The 19,695-nt window shown below is 40.6% G+C and overlaps 1 protein-coding gene across 1 annotated transcript in view; it reads left to right on the forward strand.

Annotated features, from left to right (window-relative positions):
- Positions 1–19,257, forward strand: part of SP6 (Sp6 transcription factor) — a 28,108-nt gene extending 8,851 nt beyond the window's left edge. The window contains exon 3 of the mRNA XM_018565590.1: positions 18,035–19,257. Within this exon, the coding sequence (XP_018421092.1) occupies positions 18,065–19,075 (1,011 nt within the window). The 5' untranslated portion in view covers positions 18,035–18,064 and the 3' untranslated portion in view covers positions 19,076–19,257. The remainder of the gene's footprint in view (positions 1–18,034) is intronic.
- Positions 19,258–19,695: the final 438 nt, after the last annotated feature.

A 19,695-nucleotide genomic window follows, 5' to 3' on the forward strand; every position in this document is an offset into this window, starting at 1 on the left:
CTTCTGTTGTAAAGCCGACAGTTGGCTTTACAAGTTTAAACAGAGTCCCGGCGGCAAAAGCCGCCGGGACTCTGTTTAAACAGCCCCGATGCTGGCGACGTACACTGTACGTTGTCAGTCACGAAGGGGTTAAAGATTAATTTCTCGATTAATCATTAAACTTTTTGATCGATTAAAATTATTTTGATCGCTAATAAAAACACTCACCTCATAACCAGCCCTAATTTGTAGTCAACTTACTTTAAGGTCCAGAACAAATGTTCTTTTAGTTCTCTTAACCTTTGTCACGCATTTATGTCATGGCCTGTATTCCTGTAGGGAACATCTACCCTATTTATCATAGTCACTATTATCACCAGGACAGAAAGTCGGGAGAATTTTCAAAACTTTCTCAAAGGAACATTATGGGGTATATCTTCCAGTGCGGCCCCCTTTTTTCAGAGCTGGGCTTTCTCCTCAGAATGAGGACATTTCTGCTAACTTCCTGTTATGGTTTTTTGAAACGGGAGGTAAAGGAAATTCCCCCCAAATAGGTTAAGGTAATAAAAAACTAGCTTTTCCATGTTCCATACAAACTACTAAGAAAAAAAATATTGGCTGAAGTTTAACTTTAACATGTTAATATTCTGCCAGACATAAAGTTAGCCAAAATGTTCTGATACAGAGACTTAATTAAAATATTAAATTTGGGCCTAGTGGTGAAGCCTGTGCTATAGCACAGCCTTTTTCCACCAGGGTTCTGTGGGACCTTTGGTTTCCTTCAGAGATTGCCAGGGGTTCCCTAAATAATGAGCGATTTCTGCCTCTCGAATAAGTAACCCCTGTAAGCATTTAGCTAATTGTAAGGGGATCATCATTCTTCCTATTGACCACAAATGTAAGGAGCATTTTTTCCACTGACTATCATGCTAATGTACCATGAGCTGTAGACATTATTTATTAGCAAAGGTTTCCTGAGACGGGAAAGTAATTTAAAGGGTTCCACCGTGTTAAATAGGTTGAGATAGGCTGCTATAGCAGAAAAGTTCTCTGGTTCTCTGACTTGGGTAGCACTTGGATAATGCAATGACAGGAAGATGGATCCATATTATTAATGATACTAAAAAATCAGTGATATCCTCATTTGAAAAGGCAAGAGTGGAATTGGCAGCATTCATCTGCCTAAAAAAGAAATTGCAATCAGTATACACCATAACATTGTAAGAAAATTATCATAATATCAAATTCACAAAATAAATATTAAGGTGAAACTCCGGCATCTAAAACATTTTGTTTAGTTAGGAATAGCGTGGAATGTCTATTAGGTTGTTATTGATGTCTGAGGCCTTGTTGGAGAGATTTCGCTACACTTCCTGTTCTCTTGAAAGTGTTGCCACCCAAGCAGGAAATAGGCTAAAATCTCCTGAGCAGGAAATGAAGGAAAATCTCTAAAAGGGACACAGATAGCAATTTAAAGCAGGCATAGGATCTAGCCACAATACACAATACAATAAGGGACATTTTGTCTGGAGCAGACAAAATCCGGAGCAGCTGTGCATGACAACAAATCACCTTCTCTCTTTCATTTTCAGATCTTAATTTAAAAACTGAAGGAAGAAGCTGATCGGTTGCCATGGGCAACTGCTCCAGATTCTGTCTGCTCCAGTTTTGATAAGTTCCCCTCAATGTATTGATTACAACACTGCCTTAAATACCAATGTAACAACAGAATACAACGATTTGACTGAAAAATGACAGCACAACAATATTAAAATTAGCATACAGGAAGGCTAAACTTTAAATGAATAAGCTTTCTTTTTTTTTTAACAGGTATGAATAAGCTTTCTTAATTTCTGTCAAAGAATAAACAGCAGCAACAGATGAGTTGCATAAATGAGAACACTACAGTAGATACCGAGGTTCAGATTTGCCTCCACCTTGGGTTTGAGGCGGGTCTTCTGGATGTGCAATTGGGAAAATTATCACCAAAACCCTTTAATGCACTGCATAGCCTTTGTCCCTGGTCAGATAAATACCTAAGAGCCAATAACCTAAAGGCATGCACAAGCCAATGTCCTACTTAAAAATGGTGGGCTCCAATCAGTAATTTTATCAGTCTGGTTAGATAATGATCGGTTAGATAATGATCTCAAATCTGTGCAGGGCTAGCATAGGGAGAGATCGTCTTCTATGCATTGATATACTGTGCTTTACAGAGCTATACTGTATTTCAATGCTGTCTTCAAATCCACATGAAAAGGCTCTCTCCCCAGTCTACACTAATTTTATCTTTAGTACATTTCCTCCCAAGGCAGTGTCCGGCTTCCTATGCCTTTTGTATTACTAATCTATAATAGTTTGCTCCTACAAAAGGAACAAATCGAGGGTTCGATGGGAATCAATGGGGTAAGGGTTCCGTTCCAGGTTTGCATTTTCTGAATTTTGAGGACATTTTTGGAAACTGGGCTCAAATCGAACCTGGGCAGATTCGCTCATCCTTAGTAGATAACAATCAGGATGGAATTACCTCCTGGACCTTCCTAACTGATTTTTGGTATATAGTAAATCCTAGTTCTTGACAACTCTACATGTCATTCCATCTCAGAGGAGATAACTTGTATCACCTATATATGATCATTCTTATGGTGCCCATACACCTTACGACCATCGCAAGACCTTTGTCTTGCGATGGTCTTATGCTTATTGAAAGCTCGTACGATCTGCCCACCTTGGACGGGCAGATCGTACTTGCGATCATCGAAAGCCTGCCCCGCTGAGGGGCGGGCTTCCGATGACTGCAATGCAGAACGGGCAGTGTGCGCGTGCGCACACCGTCCCGTTCCACAGCTATCGAACGAGCAGGCTAGAAACCCGCCGACAATCGTACGATTCTCGGCGAGTTTTCGAGCATGCTGGTTCGACAAAAGACATGCGACCGTACAGTAGAAACGGTCGCACGCCTTCCATACACTGTACGATTCTTGTACGATCGCGGGATTTCCCGCGATTCTCGTACGAGAATCGTACAGTGTATGGGCACCTTTAGGTACAATTCTGCCACCAAAGGCTGATAATAAACTTAATAGAACTTGTCATCAGTAATTTCATTTTTAGGGCACATGTCCGAGGAAATTTGCTGATCGCAATTTTCTAAAAACACTTAGGGGCTTATTTTTGAAGATATTGGGAATTGTTGCCGCTGCATAACCTTTCTTTGTCTATGCTCCTTTTTGTCAAGGCCACTTTTTGCTTATTTATAAAGGTCACTGAATAAAATATGGGACATTTCAAACACACAAAATCAGGTGACAAGCCGCCCAGAGGAGTTTGCGAAAAAAAACTGGTAGAGTTTGCAGAAAAAAAATGGCATTAGTTATGAACAAACAACCAAGCCTGTTCTTCCTTTCACTCTGCTAAGGGTATTCATTGCAGACATTAATTGCAGATAACACGCCTAATCAATCTAACAGTCAGTGAAAGCAATGGAGTTGGCAGTCTGGTGCAAGGTTACCACGTTATGGAGGAGGGGAAGGAGTGTGAGGGAAAAGGTGTCAGAGAAGTATTGCAGCTCAGTTACTTACAAGTGGGTCCAGAGGCCACACTGTAAAATAAGATGGAGTCTTAAAGTGTACAGTATTTGTGTCTAGCAAGCACTATTAGATGCCTGCATCTTTGTGTTAATCCTCTATTTAAAATTCTGGGATCTTTGAAAACCAGGTATCTATGATAACCATATGGCGACAACTTCCTGCCTCCTGCCTGCACCATACGATAAGCCCATTACTGTGATAGGGGGCCTTACTGGCCAAAAGTTATTTAAAGGGGGTGGGCAGAGCTGCTTGCATAAAATAGTGTCCCAGCTTGCAGGGCTTCTGGAGACGGGACAAGCAGGTGAGTTGAAGATAGCCAGCTCTGCAAAAACAATTATAAAGACTGCTCTAGTTACAATTAAGCATAGGTTAGATAACAGTGAAGCACCAGACATGAATACATGGACAATAAAAGTAGACCATTTTACATATTAATAGACCCCTTATAGTTGCCACAGTTGTGTGTGTCAGGGCAATAGGGTTTAGGGAGCAGGGGCATAAATCCTATTTCCTTTTACCTAATAAATGCCAAAAGTAAAAAAAAAAAACAGTATGTTGTTATTTTAATTTTAGTTCTGCACTTATGCAAATACAGCATTTACTATTCATATGCAAATAGGCAGGAAGGACCTCAGGCAGCAGAAGAATTAGTCCCACCCTTAGTTTAAAGGCAATAGTTCTCTAATAATTATAGTGAATCATTTCACATAGATCATCTAAGCATGCCTCTCTGGTATCTATGCTCAAATTTGAATAATAATATGTGCATTATCCTATGCTCATATAACAAATTGCTTTCCATATTATTCATGTATGTGTTTAGTAATCAGTGTAATAGGACAGGAGACTGTCAATTTAATTCAATAATTATTTTATTGCTACCATATAAGATATAATAACAATGAAACCTTTATTGTACGGTAGACATGTTCACCAGCAAAAAATTTGTTTCGTTTCGTTTTAATTCGGATTTTGCTTTATTTCATTTTTCGGAATTCAGGTCCGAAAGTCAATTCGTTTCGGAATTCGGACAAAATTCGTTAGCGGAAATCCGTACGAATGTTCGTTTAGTTTTCGTTTCGTTCGTTTCAGCAAAGTGACATTTAAGAGGGAAAAAACTTTTTTTGTTCTCAAATGTGACTTTGCTGCAACGAAATTTGGTCCGAAAAAAACGAATCGGAAATTAGGAATCGAAAATTCGGATTCGTTTGCATTAGTTATACCTGTAATTCGGAATTCGAAAACATCCGGGTCTCCAAATTTCCGAAATTTCGTCCAAATTTCGATTCGGAACGAAACGAATCGCACATGTCTACTGTACGGGACTTTGACTATAGCACTCAAAAATGCATAAAATATGTATACATTTAAACAATCTTTTATTAATAAACTCCATAAAACCTCCGTTTCTGAGTTTACATACTTGTTATATACAGTATTGCCATTAGGCCTTTTGGCAGTTCAAAAAATCATGTTCACACATTTCATAGACAGCATCCACTTCTTCAAGTGTTTATTGGAACTTGGCCTACAGTGGTCTTAACATCAATCTAACATAGATATACAGTACTATAACAGTTAAACATTGTGCACAACATAATAAAGCAAACATGTGTGTCATATTTTCCAAAAAAAAAGACCATGATATAGCTACAATATGCACATTAAAGGAAAAGTTGTTAAAAAGCGCCCTCCCCTCCCCAAAAAAAAGAACAGAGTGGAAATCTGCATAGCATAGCATCCCTCCCAGCTTGTGAATACCACTAGAAAGTATAAGCAGAAAGTGAGGAGAAAAGTGGTCAGAAAAAGACAACAAAAACATGAGCACTCAGAGCTCCCCCTACCCAAATAGGTCTTACCAGTATGTGAACATGCACCACCAAATCACCAGTCACACCAGCTGCCTCCCAGAGCAGAGGGCTCTATCTGATCATCACCCCCTCCCCCAGTCTCTTAATGCCCTGCTAGAAGGCCCCACCGAAAATATTACTTCTAATTGGGGAACGGACCTTTGAGCCAAAACCGCATGTGAATTCCACACGTTTTGGGGCAAAGAGCTCCATGACAAAAGTCATGTAGCCAGTGGTTGCTGCCAGCAGGGTATACAGAGGCAAAAGGCCTAATAGCAATGCTGTATATTTTGTTGTGGTCAATACTGTATATAATATACAGTATAGTATATGCATATGCAAACTGATTTTATAGATGAATTCTATATTCAAAACTGAGCACAATATAGTTTTTCTATGTGTTAAGGAAATCACATTTAACACATAAGTGATATGATAAGTTTAGGCGGGGGGCTGTTACCAGAATTTATAAGCCTGAACTATCATAGAAGTTGTTGATTTTATTACTTTTAAAGAACCAGTGTAGAAATGATTTGTTTTCTTATTACGGTATTCTTTTATCAAAAATGAGCTATTGTATAGCTCCAAAGGTAATTACGGGGTGTTATAACTGGTTTTATATTATTACTTTCACTGTCTACCTCCTTCTTCCGTGGGAAAATACAGTTTTTTATGTTTTAATTTGACAAAATGCAGTATTTGCAAATGAGAGTACACATACTGCTTAACCTGTATTTTTTGAAAGGCCATGAGGACTGGTATCAGCATGACTGGATCCTACGCTTGATGTCACCATGCCCATCCTTGGCTGGCAATGGTTTGGAGGGTAGAGCCATATATAATTTTTCATGATCTCCATTATTTTAGTAAAAAGAATAAAGGTGACACAAAACTTTAGGCAGTATAGGGAGCTCCAGAGAGCACAGCAAAGCAGCTTGTAGTGATACATTCACTAGTTGTTGTTTTTACTATATTATGAAAATGGTGAAATGATATGAAGAATGCTGATGATTGTGCTATAAAACATTGCAGAGACAGATTTCATTACAAAAAATGTATTCCAAGTGGATGGATTTGTTACATGGAGAAGAGAACTTAAGGAGAACTATGGGGTATGGGCTTTTCCCCATAGTTCTCCTAAGGGTAACGGGAGGACACAAACTAGCGTCCTCCCGTCACCCAAAGCTCAGTATACTGCGCGCCGCTTCCCCCCGCCCCCCTCCCCCCCCGTCCATCCGTCCGTTCCGACGGCTAGAACTATGAGGTGAGTGATTTTCACTTGCCTCATAGTTCTCCTTTAAAATGGTCAGATCTCATCAGTATTACCAGGGGATGAAAAAACTGTACATCTCATCACAATAGATGCTAAACTGCTGAAAATGCTAATACAGATGAAACCAAAGCAAAAACTTCTGTTTCAATAACTTTTATTCAAAAACAAAAAACTGCCACAAGAAAAAATGTAAAATCCAAACACTTTACAGAAGTAGTTAAATCATAGTCATGGTAAATGGTAAACCAAAGAAGCAGAAAAGGAAACTCAATGGCATTATAACTATTAGTTGTAAGTATCTTGGTTGTTTGGATACAGTATTAAGAGTAGCTAACTTTGTGTTTCGGGGGGAGTATTGTTATTGGAGGGGGGAAGAGAAAGGTAAGGGGGAGGGTGTTTCCATAGAGGGAGGTAGGTAAGAGATGATGATAACAAAAGATAATTGAGGTGAATCAGAAAGTATGCGAAGTAGAGAAGGAAAATATGGGAGGTAGAGAAGGAAAATATGGAAGGGAGGGAAGGAAAGGGGAGAAAAAATGGGAGGAGGGATAAGGAGTAGACGGGTCAAGGAGGTTGTTAAATCAAGTCTCAGGTCAAGATTTTGGGTGGTTTTATGCTCAGAAGGGCGCTGTCGAAGTGTGCAGGCCATTGGTGGGTGATCAAAGGATCTAAAAAAAAATTTTATTGGGTAATTCTGTCTCTTTGAATTGCAATAAGCTTTTCATAACCTTGCTTTGGTGTACACTGGACTTTTGTTGATCAAATCCCTCCTCATCAGATCAAATAGAATAAAGGATTATTTCCAGGTCTTCACAATTGTTTGCTTAGCTGCTGTAAAAATATGTGTGAGCAAACGTATCTCAAATTTAATGGAAGCTTTTTAGGAGGACTTCCCATTGATCCTTTTCGGAGGGGGCCACTGAATGAGTGGCAACATGAGACAGTAAATGATTGTCCAGAATCGCCTGCTCACCTGGCAGTTCCACCAAATGTGGACAAAGGAGCCTAAGTCTGTGTATTCTTTAGCTAACTTTTGAAAACATGTGTATGAAAATGCACTGATTTCTACCTTAGGATGTTCCTCATATGTGAATTGGTTTGTTGAATCTTGCATGATAAATATTTTTACTTCTGTCTAGTACTTGGATAAGAATGCAGTAAATTGCAGTGGAAAGTTGTACCCCTGACAGATAAATAGCAGCCTGTGTCATCCTTTCATTGATGTCTCTATTAATAAAGTAGATATATATCAAGTGTGGAATTCCAATCACATTCCCTTCGCATCCTGACACTCCCACAAAATGAGTTACTATCATTTAAATAGCCACACTTTTCTGTTGTTTCCATTTAGTTGGAGAACTATTCATAGCTCCAAGCTGTCCCATTGTTCTTCTGTCTCTCTTTCAGTGTAAAAAACAAATGTACTATAGAACTCCAAAAGTATTTTTATTTTTTTTAAAGTTAATTATTAAATCATTAAATTATTAAAAATGTTTGTGTCCAGAAATATTATGTAATTACTGTAAGTTTATATGGGCAGAACAATTTTAGTTTATTGGTTTATTAAGTTAAACTGCTTTTTTGCTCATGTTGATCATTGTAAGTGTCGTTGACCAAATCTGGTCAATTACATCACCTGGGATTCCTGGCTGTCAATTTACCTTAACGCAGCCAGGGAATCTGTTATTTAGAGATGGGGCTGCGGTATGTACACATTGTGATTGATGAGGATTACATTGTTGGACATCATGATTGACATGAATTCACATCGGGAACCTCTTCTCCAAAGGTGGGCAAGCTACCTGCCCAATATTGACGGGCATGTGGCCAGGTCTGGTATAGAAAGGGGGGCTGTACACTTGCTGCCCTTCAATTTCTGGCCAACCAGGCTGCATGGAATTTTGAGGAGATCCCCAAGTCGTTTTTTGCTACTAAACGTGCAGAGCTAGTTCTTGGCAGCACTGCACACAATGAAGCATGGAAGCACCTTTTATGAAATAGTTACATAGTTACATATTTATCAGGTAAAAAAAAAGACAAGCCCATCGGGTTCAACCTATAGAGAAAGAGAAACCTCCATAAGCAGAAGGCAAAATTTGCTCCAACAGAGGGAAAAATTCCGTTCTGATCTCCTAAGGCAATCGGATATTCCCTGGATCAACCAATCTCTGTTTTTTTCTTTTAAAATATTATTATATGGTTATATTCTGTTCAATTAGGAATGCATTCAAATCTGAGCTATCTAGAACTAGTTCCTGAGGTAGCCTATTGCCCATTTCCACAGCTCTTACTGTGAAGAAGCCTTTCCATATGCAAAGGTTAAATATGTATTTGCACAATAAAGACTGGAAGTAATATAGTAATTATATAACATGTCATTTTCATAAAGGTAAAAAAGAAATTAAAGTAATACTGAGTAAAAACTACTATCGCTTCCCTATTAAGACATAATTGCATACTATGGGTTTCTGGGCTGTTTTATTGAATATGTTTAAAGTAGGGATGCTCCGATACTAGTATCGGTATTGGTGCCTATGCCGAGTATTTGAGCGAGTACTCGTACTTCCCCCAAAAATCTAATCCCTAGCCCGATACTTGAGCTTCCGGTAATAGCAAGCCGGGCAGCGAGTCATTACACGCTGCCCGACTTCCTAATCAGCCGGGAAGCCGTCTCCATGCTCCCTCGTCACTCGTGATGAGGGAGCATGGAGCCGGCCAATCAGGAAGCCGGGCAGCATGTCATTACATGCCCCCTGGCTTCCTGATTGGCCAGAAAGCCGCCTCCAAGCTTCCTCGTTACCAAGAGACGAGGGAGCGTGGAGACGGCCTCCCTGCTGATCGAGAAGATGGGTGGTGAGTCTTTACACACCGCCCAACTTCCCGGCTAATCTGGAAGCCAGATGGCAAGTCATAACACACTGCCTGGCTTCCTTAATAGGACTTCCGGTATCGGTATCAATGAGTACCAGAAAAAAAATATCGGTACTCGTACTAAATACTGAAAAACCGGTATCGGTGCAACCCGAGTTTAAAGTATACATCAGTGTTTGCTATCTGAAATGGAGAGTCATGAAGACTTGCCTTTATCTCCTTTACTTTAACATTCTAGTAATAACAAGGTAGGAGGTATGCATGTGTGCATTGTAGTAGATATCCACAACTGTGCATTTATACTACAATATACAGTATATACACTCACCATATTACAAAGGTAAGTTCCTCCATACAAGGCTCTTTGGCAGTGCACAGGTTAATTCTCTGTTCCCCAGACTTTCTGACCCTAATATCCTTGGGGTCTCTGTCAGCCTTCACATCTAGTTGGAGCTCAGACAATAATTACTGTAATTTGCATCCTGCAGCCCTTTATTACCGCTGCTGGCTCCTGGGATATTTAGGATGAAAGATAAACTATATTTACATTTCCTCTGTATGTTTGAAAACATCTAATCAGAGTGGGTGACGTGGGCTGTCAGTCTGGCAGTTTGCGAGTATTGGTTCTTCGAAGCGGCTTTAGAGCGACTGAATTTTAGGGCAGCGTATCTAATGTAGAAAGGGAAGAATGAAGTACATTCCAGGCAAACAGTAAAAAAGGCAAAAACATGGAGGAGGTTCAGGTTCCCATACATGAAAGTTTAGGGACCTGAAGTGGAAATTCTAGTGTTCACAGTAGCAGAGGAAAGAAGCAGAGATTCTGGTGCACCAAGAGGCAGAGAAGCAAAGCAATGGTTTTAATGCAGAGGCGGGTAGTAATGTTCTAGTGCAAACATGACCAAAAAAAGGTGGAATGATTCTGCTACACACAGCACCATTGGAGGAAAATAAGGGTTCAAGACCACACAGGGCCCAACAATGGGTTAGGTCTTACATTCCATTCAAGTAGCAGATCTGGATGAAATTTGTAAGAGCTTTTTCGACCAAAATTAGCTGACTCAATGAGAGCATGAGCAAATATTCTGACGAGCAATTTCCAGTTAACGCTCAAACAAAATTCTAATAGTGTGTGGCCAGCTTGAAGTGTATTTTGACTTGTGCAGCCAAATTGGGATAACATCTATGTTATGTATGTTATATGTTCCCATTCACATAGCATAAGTGAACAAAAATAAAAATTACTGCTTACTTTTTTAAGTGCTTTATACTTGCTTAAAAATCCCCCCTAGCTTCCCCCTATGTAACTGGGAAAGGAGTTCTTCTTAAGAAGGAAAGAAGAAGAAAAAATAGAAAAAGCAGAGATCTGGGAGAGGTTCGTCTAAGTGTCTTTTCAGAGCTCAATGAAAGGTTTGGCTTCACAGTATATTTAAAAAAAAAGATACATCAGTTGGGTTGTGAGATTCCCCTTTAAAGGGATCTCAGGCACCGTGAAGATAGGCTTGTGGGGAATTTATCTGTCCCCCGTGCAGATAGTAGTATAGGTAGTCATCCTCGATTTTCTTCTAGGGATCTTTTTTTCGGGTGATCTGGGGCTGGATTGTTCCTGTGCAAACTGTTGTCTGGAATAGTTGAAGCGGTTTCCCAAAAAAAAGGATTTTCCAAAGGGGAGGTGAGCAGAGGCACCTGAAGTGAAAAAAAGTTCATGAAGGCCCTCACTATGCTTCGTTACAACCCCAGTCGCACACCTTCCTGAAGAAGTAGTCACTACAGAACCACAAAATGTGTTGATGGTGTACCTGATTTCTTTGTTTGATCCAATAAATTGATACATTAGGAAAAAAGTTTCAAACCTTTCCTTTGACTTCAGGCACCTCTGCCCACCTCCCCTTGAGAAAATCCTTTTTCAACTCTTCCCCATATGTAATTTTATGAATTCAAACACTGTGTTCTAACAAAGGGTTAAAGACATAAAAGCATTTAATGTCAATGAGAAGAAGCTCAGTCTCTACCTCAGTTTGTCCCTCTTCTTTCACTTTTCAATTACTCAGAGTAGCCTGGAATCTGCACACACGCTTTCGCCAAAGAAGCAGCTAAATGGTATGAAATATATATTTTTTAAATATAATTTTCGGTATGCTGTGTGACTGGAAACACATTACAAACATATAGTGGAAGTTTTCTCAATTTTGACTGCAAAAGTGGAACTACACTTTAAGAATGTAGTGTAAACACTAAAGGAAAGTGGTACGATTCTGCTGCACACAGCACCATAGGAGGAACATGAGGGTTCAACAGCATACAGGTCCCATGTAAGGTTTTTTGTGTGCATAGGGTCATAGACGGAGAGAAGAGTTTAAGGGCACCCTGGAACTGAGGAGAGGCTAAAGGGTTTCTGTGCACATGGGGCCAGAAGTAAGGAAGTAGGGGTTCTGGAGCACTGGGCCAGAGAGGGAATGTAAGAGTTCTAGCAAACAAAAACATACCAGGGGCAGGAGCTAATGTTCTTATGAATCTGGTTTGACAGATCAAGGTCAGCTTAGAGGATATTTCTAGTGAAAACGGATGTTCCCTGTTTTCTTCACAAACATTTTTGTTGTGACAGAGCTCCACGCCTTTCCCTTCTTTAGCAGATTGTTTTGTTTTAATTTTTTCCTCACCCATCAGGTATGCAAGACAAATGGGAGGGAATAAATTAAAAATATGATGCACCTCTCTGTCCATTAAACCTTACAGACAAATGTAAATACTTGGCAGTAGAGGTACAATTACCCTTAGCAGATACATTGAAAATAACCTGATCCCTGTTATCTCAGCTTTTAAACACAAAATACCTGTTTGGTTTACACTACTTCATCTGGAAGAATACATCAATTCAAAATGCTGTTTGCACCAAAGTGTCTGTGTATTATTTCTAACTCTCCAGTTTACGGTCCTTAATATGTTTTCCAAGAGCTGAACTTCTTAATTACATAATTTAATTGGCACCCCAAGCCCCCCATATTCTCCCTCTCTATGCGACAACTCCCAACATCTAAGGGTGGCTTGGCTCTTTCAGACAGAGCCATCCCTTTAATGAGGCAGCCTGAGGCTGTTGCCTTCAGACGGCTTCTCTTTGGGTCACATGGGGGGTGGCAGGCACAAGCAGCATGGCCACTCTGCTGCACAATGTTTGCCACCCCCTTTCTAGCCAGAGCATCACATACACATCATCCGCTCCCAGCTCTTAGCAACCTGGCCATTACTGGTTGCCAGGAGCTGGGTGGAACGCTGGCCCGAGCATTCAAGGTTGCTAAAAAACAGGCTCTGCAGATGTGTATTTGCAGAGCCTGCAGGGGGTGGCATGCACCACCGCCTCACCACCAAAAGCCCCCCGCCCCTCCCACCACAGCTTCAGGTGGCAAAAAAGCTAGGGACACCACTGCTTTCATATATGTAGAGTACTTTGTCTCTTAACTGGTATATGTGCATTGGTGGTTGTCCCCAAAATTGAACAATGCAGCCACTGCTATGAAACTTGCTCAAATCTTATGTCAGCAGATAGTTTCACAGCAAAACAATGCTGTCTCCCGTAACAATAACAAGACTATCTGGTATAATCTGAGATTTGATCACTTTTGGATGGTTCCGCATGGATCTCAGTGGCATAAAGTGGTGTTCAAATATGTCAGTCATTTATACGTGCAAGCTACTTTTACATCCTTTTCTCTGCTGAAATTGGAGTTAAATATTTCTGATGTCTGGCTTTAAATACTTCAGATTAGGCATGTTGCTGCAGCCCAGTTTGCTTTAAGAGATATGGCCTTTCACCCATCTACATTATAGTCCCTCTTCTTCAACCCACACACAGCAAGATTTATGGTCTGCTATCTTGCAGAAGGCCCTCCAAGCTTTAATGGATATGAGAACAATGGAATGTAGACATTCCAGACCTGACTGAGCAGGACTGGTAGAAATTTTCTGGATCCTACTTTGATACAGTTATATCTAAGTTATATCTAAGAGACAAACTCATCCAATGAAGTTGCTTCCACAGAGCATGCTTTACTCCTCCCCGACTATTCATTCACTCATAAGTGCCAGGTGATGGTTGGAGAAATGCTACATAAAGTTCAGGGTTGCTCTAAAGTTAGACCTTTTTGGCTGCAAATTACTGAATTTATTTCCTCAGAACTTTCTCATCTTTAATATGAAATCCAAAATGGTGTCTTTTCTGTATTTTTAAAGAACTAGATTTGATCACAGTTAAAAAAGCTTTTTTAAGACTACTACTTTTTAATGCCAGGAAAACCATAGTCCCCCCACTGTACGCCTGTTGAAGTCATACATATTTATGCTTGGAAACGTTTAGTAAATAAAGTGCTTTTTCTTCAGAGAATTACTTACAAAGCTTGTAGGTGTCCTTATAAATTTGATAAAATCCGGGGTGAGTGGGTTGCGTGCTCTAAATCTTGTGAGTAACACAATTAAATCTATTACTTAACCCTACGCTGCAAAAATAGGATGGGGGGGGGGGGGGAAACCAAACTACTCTCTCACTTTCTTGACTTTGTGATAAAATCTTTTATTATGTAACAATCTCAGCAAATATGTATACGCTCTAATAATGCACAGAACTGTAAACTGTTGTCCATGCTTTCTGTTCTTTGTCCTTAAATACATTTTATTACTAAGGTTCCTTTCGCACAGTCTGTTCAGGAGGGGATCAGTGCACAAATCACCTCCTGATTGGAACAGATGTCACCGTTGTGACATCAGTGTCCGTGCAGTTTTTTTTCTCTATCTTGCAATGGAGGAAAAAAACTGACATTACAGGACTCATGTTAGTGTATGGACAGCTGGATCTAAACCAGTGGTTCTTAACCTTTCTAGGGCGTGGACCCCTTGGTAACATTTGACAAGTTGTGGTGACCCCCAAAGGTAAAATTTAGGGATGACGCGGCTGCAGCGACATCTGGAGGCGTGGCGGGAGAACTGACAATGCTGCGCTAGGAGAGAGCTGAGGAGGACTCTCAGCTTGCACAGCGACCCACAGGTTGAGAACCACTGCTATAGGCAAAGACAGGACCAGGCTCTGCAGCTGGAACTATAAGAATTGGATTTAAAGTGTGTGGCTATATAACGTATGAGGTTATACATACATTTCCCGATCTCTGCCGCTGCGGACCAGGAAAATGGAATGCATAGCTAGAGGTGTGTTTTACATATTTTTTTGCTTGAATACATACATATTGCACCCATCCTCTGCTGCTGTCAATCACTAGATGGGGACCTGATGGAGAACTTCAGGTCCCCCTCTGCTGATTGGCAGCATCAGAGGGCGGGTGCAATAGCTAGTTTGCTATTGGCTTTTGCAAAGTGAAATAGCCAATAGGAATCTAGCTATGCATTCCTATGGTGGTTTTTTTTTTTCTGACTTATGGCGGCCCCCGATTTAAAAAAACAAAAAACACAGAGCAGAGAAAGGTACCGACCTTTACGGGAGAAAGTGTTTCTCTCCCGGCGGCCGAGAGCCACTAGGCGACCCCTGGCAAATCGTCATTCGACCCCCGAGGGGGTCCTGACCCACAGGCTGAGAACCACTGATCTAAACAGATCTTTCCATCTAGTTCCCCCAAACTAGGAACGATCAGGTCCAGCAAAACCGATCTCTAATCTGTTGTTTTCCAGGACCTGGCCAGAGCCGGGGCTAACAGGTTGTACACAGACACCCATCCATTTAGACCCAGATGCCCATAGACTAACACTGGGTTTCAGATTAGGTCTGCCTGAAAAACTGACAGACGGACCTGATTGGAAAGACCTTATGAAACGAGCCTTAAAATGTCATATGCTTCCTTATCCAACAATATTGCTACATTGCCCTGAAACCGGATAACAGATTTATTTAATTCATAAAATACAATATAAAAGTAAAGAAATTTGATTTACCTTTAAAGGCTCCGAGAAAGGAGGCTCCATCTCACCAATGTAGATCACCAGTGTATATACGGTAGAACCTAATGTAGATAGGGACCCTAGAAACCAGTTTAAAAAACAGTGATTTTAATATGGGGACACCGGAGCTTAGATATAGTGTAAGCCATATATAGTCCTTAAGTCCTTAGATATGGTGGATGCATTATTTGTTTTCATAATTTTTCAGCTGGTAATTCTGCGAATAATGCTTTTCTTGTCCCTGGGTTGCTCCTCTCTGTATTCATTGGAACTATGGAGGCGCCATGACTGCCACCAAGGCTGGACTACAAACCTGCATTTGTTCATCTCCATGACATAGGAAATGATAGGATAAGTAGGGTACATAAAATAAATAAAATTGTTCTGCACACAGAAAGTGACAGGGACATTTCATTTCTGGCAAGATTAACAAGTATTTTTCAGTACTTTCTGAAAATGTTCCTGAAAAATAAAAAGTAATGCAGCCACCACATCAAAGGACTGGTAATCTTTCCTATAGAATACATTTTTGCTTTGGGGTTTAAATACCCTTTAAGTAGAAAAAAGGACATTTTTGCATGTCTAGGATTATTCAGAAGTTTTTGAAAATCCAAGAGAGGTTAGCAAGGTAAATCTAAAATGATCCTAAGGACCACACACATAAAGGGAAATACAGGGGAAACATTTTTAAAAATGGGGGTAGTAGAAGGAATATTTTGATGTGGGATTTGTGAAAACAAATCTTAGAAATATTTCTAAAGTGAAAATAGGAGATTTTTAGTGTCTATAAAGTAAACTAGGAAAAAAAAAAGAAACAGTTAAAAAAAACAGATCTGCAGTTTCCTGTTACCCTTACAAGTGAGGACATGGTTTGAAATGGCCCAGGGCTTCAACAGTAGGGCCATTGCATATTGCCCAATGCATATTGCCCAACATTTGGAAAACCATGTTAAGCCAAACTAGCAATTGCTATCCATGTTACCATATTATGGGAAATGAGATGTGAATCCGATACAATAGAATGATAGCCTTTAGTGCTTGGGGGACCACATAGCATATAACAAAGGCAAATGTATTGAATAAGCAGGCAGGTTAAGTATGTGTGGAAAGGAAACAAGAGATGGCTATACCTGCTTGATATAACTGAACACAGGAAGGCCATGACTGTTTGGAATACTCCACCTTCTGCCTCCCTTTTTTTGAACATTCATGATTTAATTAGCGATGGCAGCCAAATGGTTTATTTTATGGTACATTTTTAATAGTGGTGTATAAGGATATACTACAGACATTTTCAGAATCTCCTTAAAAGCACTTGGCCTCAGAATCAGCAACTTAACAGCAGAGGTGCATACCCAGAGGAAAGGGGTGTTGTGAACACAGTTGTAGAATGGGATGAATGCAGAAGGGAGGTGAGTGCTACTACAGTGAGGATAAGGTGGAGGAGAAGTGGTGAAGAGTGTGGAGGATTCAAGGAATGACATCATCTGTGACATTAATGATGTCACTGGTTGCCAGGAGCTAGATGATACCCTGAGCCAGGTGGGGAGGGTGGCATCATCGGCTGTCAGAATAGCCGAACAGAGCCAGCAGCTCTAATGCTGCAGGCTCTGTTCTCCTGCATAGATTTTCTGACCTGCTCCTTCGATCAGTTGATCGAGGGATGCCGACCAGACAGCGGCACTGTATGAAATTTGAACAGTGTTTATTATCAGCAATATCAGTACATTTACCCGATACCGGTAATTTAAAAATCTGGGAATATCGGCCCAGATTATCGGTAGATCTGATAATCGTTTGATCTCTACAGCAAAGCAGTTACATCTGAATCTAGAGTATATTACCAGAACATCAAAGCACTAGCAACAAGTCATTTTTAACTCGTGTCTCACTGCTTTCCTTGTGAATGATGGTGATCTCTAGCAATCTCACATAACTAGTCCCCAGTCTCTGACTGTCTTCTGCAGTGGGTTTACAATCTCCAGCAACTCCTGTAGCATGTCTGCAGTCTTCGTGCAATTCCTCTTACTGTATATGCCTGTAGTTTTTGATAATCTTTTGTACCACCATTACATATACTGAATAATATGTGCGGCCATCAGGTGCTTTTAGAAGCCTTAACTGAGACCCTCTATACTTCATTAGTTCATAACCACTGCGTTACTTGACGTTACTTTGCACTTTAGTGAATTGGGCCCTTAATATTTTCGGGGGCATTTGTGATGAAGGATAGCCTAAAGGAATGTCTTTGAAAAGTTTAGCTAGGCATTTATCCAAAAGCAGTTTTTAGCATGCAGATTTTTGCATGTGCATGATCAAATTATAACTATGTACTGATGGAATCCACTGATCAGAATAACTGACAAAATGTTTAGCTGAAGTCTTTTATTTCTATAATCATACCACTCATATAAAGAGATTTAAAAAAACATACATGGCAATATGTCAAATGGAGAATAAGACAAATTGTTGTAAAATGAGTAAAATAATTATTGTGTTTTACCTTTTTCTAACTCTGTTCTCTTTTTTTTTTACAGAGTGCCCTTGTCTGTACAACCTTCTCTGCAATGCTGACTGCTGTATGTAGCTCTTTGGGAAACCAAACATCAGAGACTCCTGGATCTCCGTCCACCTCTGAGCTTTCCTTAAAACCATATACTATCCCTTCAGAAGCTGATCCTGGTCTGCCTCTTCAAGAGGACATTGCTCAAGACTATTCCTCTGCTGAGCGCTATACATCCCTGTCCTCTGTACGGCTGCCATATCAAACATTTGCAGGACGAGAGTCCTCAGAAACCACATCATTCACCAAATTTCTGCACCCACCATTTGAGATGTCTAATCCATATGAGTCCTGGATGAGACCTCCAGCCCCTGGAGGCACTGGGGAGGAGAGTGGGGTTCCTTCATGGTGGGATCTTCATGCTGGATCCAGCTGGATGGATATGCAATCCAGTTCAGGAGGCTTTACAACTCCTTCACCCCACCAAACCTCTTTAGGAGGATATGGCTCTGAACTTTGCATTCCCCCTACACATATGCTGACTCCTGCACCTCATCTTATGGGAAATTTGGATACCACAATGGAATCTCATGCTGCTGATCCAAGTTCAGATGCTTCTCCTCGTCCAAAAGGTGCCAGACGAGCAATGCCACGAAGTGCTGCTCAAGCTGCTTGTCGTTGTCCCAACTGCCAAGAGGCGGACCGAGTTGGCTCAGGCAGTGATATAGCAAAGCGCAAAATTATGCATAACTGCCACATACCTGGCTGTGGAAAGGCATATGCCAAGACCTCCCATCTGAAGGCTCACTTACGCTGGCATAGTGGAGATCGCCCCTTTGTCTGCAACTGGCTGTTCTGTGGGAAGCGATTCACCAGGAGTGATGAGCTACAAAGGCACCTACAAACCCATACTGGGGCAAAAAAATATCCTTGTCCTTCCTGTAGTCGTGTCTTCATGCGGAATGATCATCTGACCAAGCACATGAAGACCCATGAAGGTGAAACCAGGGGAACCTCAGAGACAGCTGGCAAGACCAAGAGAGAGCCAGATGAGAGCAGTAGTAGCCATTCTTGAAGATCTTTAGAAGGGCAGGGCTTTTCACCCTTGCAACATTATCTTCCACATTCAAGAAACAGTAGTGTGGATTAGTCAGTGGTGCTCAACCTCAGTCATCAAGGGACCCTTCAGGGCACACTAACAATTTTGCGTTGTTGTAACTTGTGGTAAAATGTGCATTTTAACATGTGTTACCGCAAAGCATGGTAACACACAGGTTTATGTGTATTGCAGTGTGCTTCTGAATGGTACCCAAATATGCATATTCAGGAACAAAAAGGCATACACACAGATATGGTGTGTTGTCAAACGTAGTGCAGGTGCATTTTCTTAATAGATTAAAGCACATAAAAATCTCTTTCAAAATGAATGGGCTACTGTAACACAAAGTGTGTCAGAACATGAAACCACGTGTGTCAATGTGAGTGCATTCCCACATACAAAATTGTGAATGGGCCCAAAAAAAGTACGTTTTTTTTAGTCTTATTGAGACTCGTGCCTTCACAGCTGTACCTGCACTTGATAGTGGGCAAAATATGCACTGTTTAGTAGGTGACTAGTTAAATTGAGCACCACTGGATTAGGTTATTTTATGTATTAATTTATTTGTAGATAGACAATTGCCTCTAGCAGATATT

Source organism: Nanorana parkeri, unplaced genomic scaffold, assembly GCF_000935625.1.
Source record: "Nanorana parkeri isolate BGI_ZX_2015 unplaced genomic scaffold, ASM93562v1 scaffold864, whole genome shotgun sequence".
Taxonomy (NCBI): Eukaryota; Metazoa; Chordata; class Amphibia; order Anura; family Dicroglossidae; genus Nanorana; species Nanorana parkeri.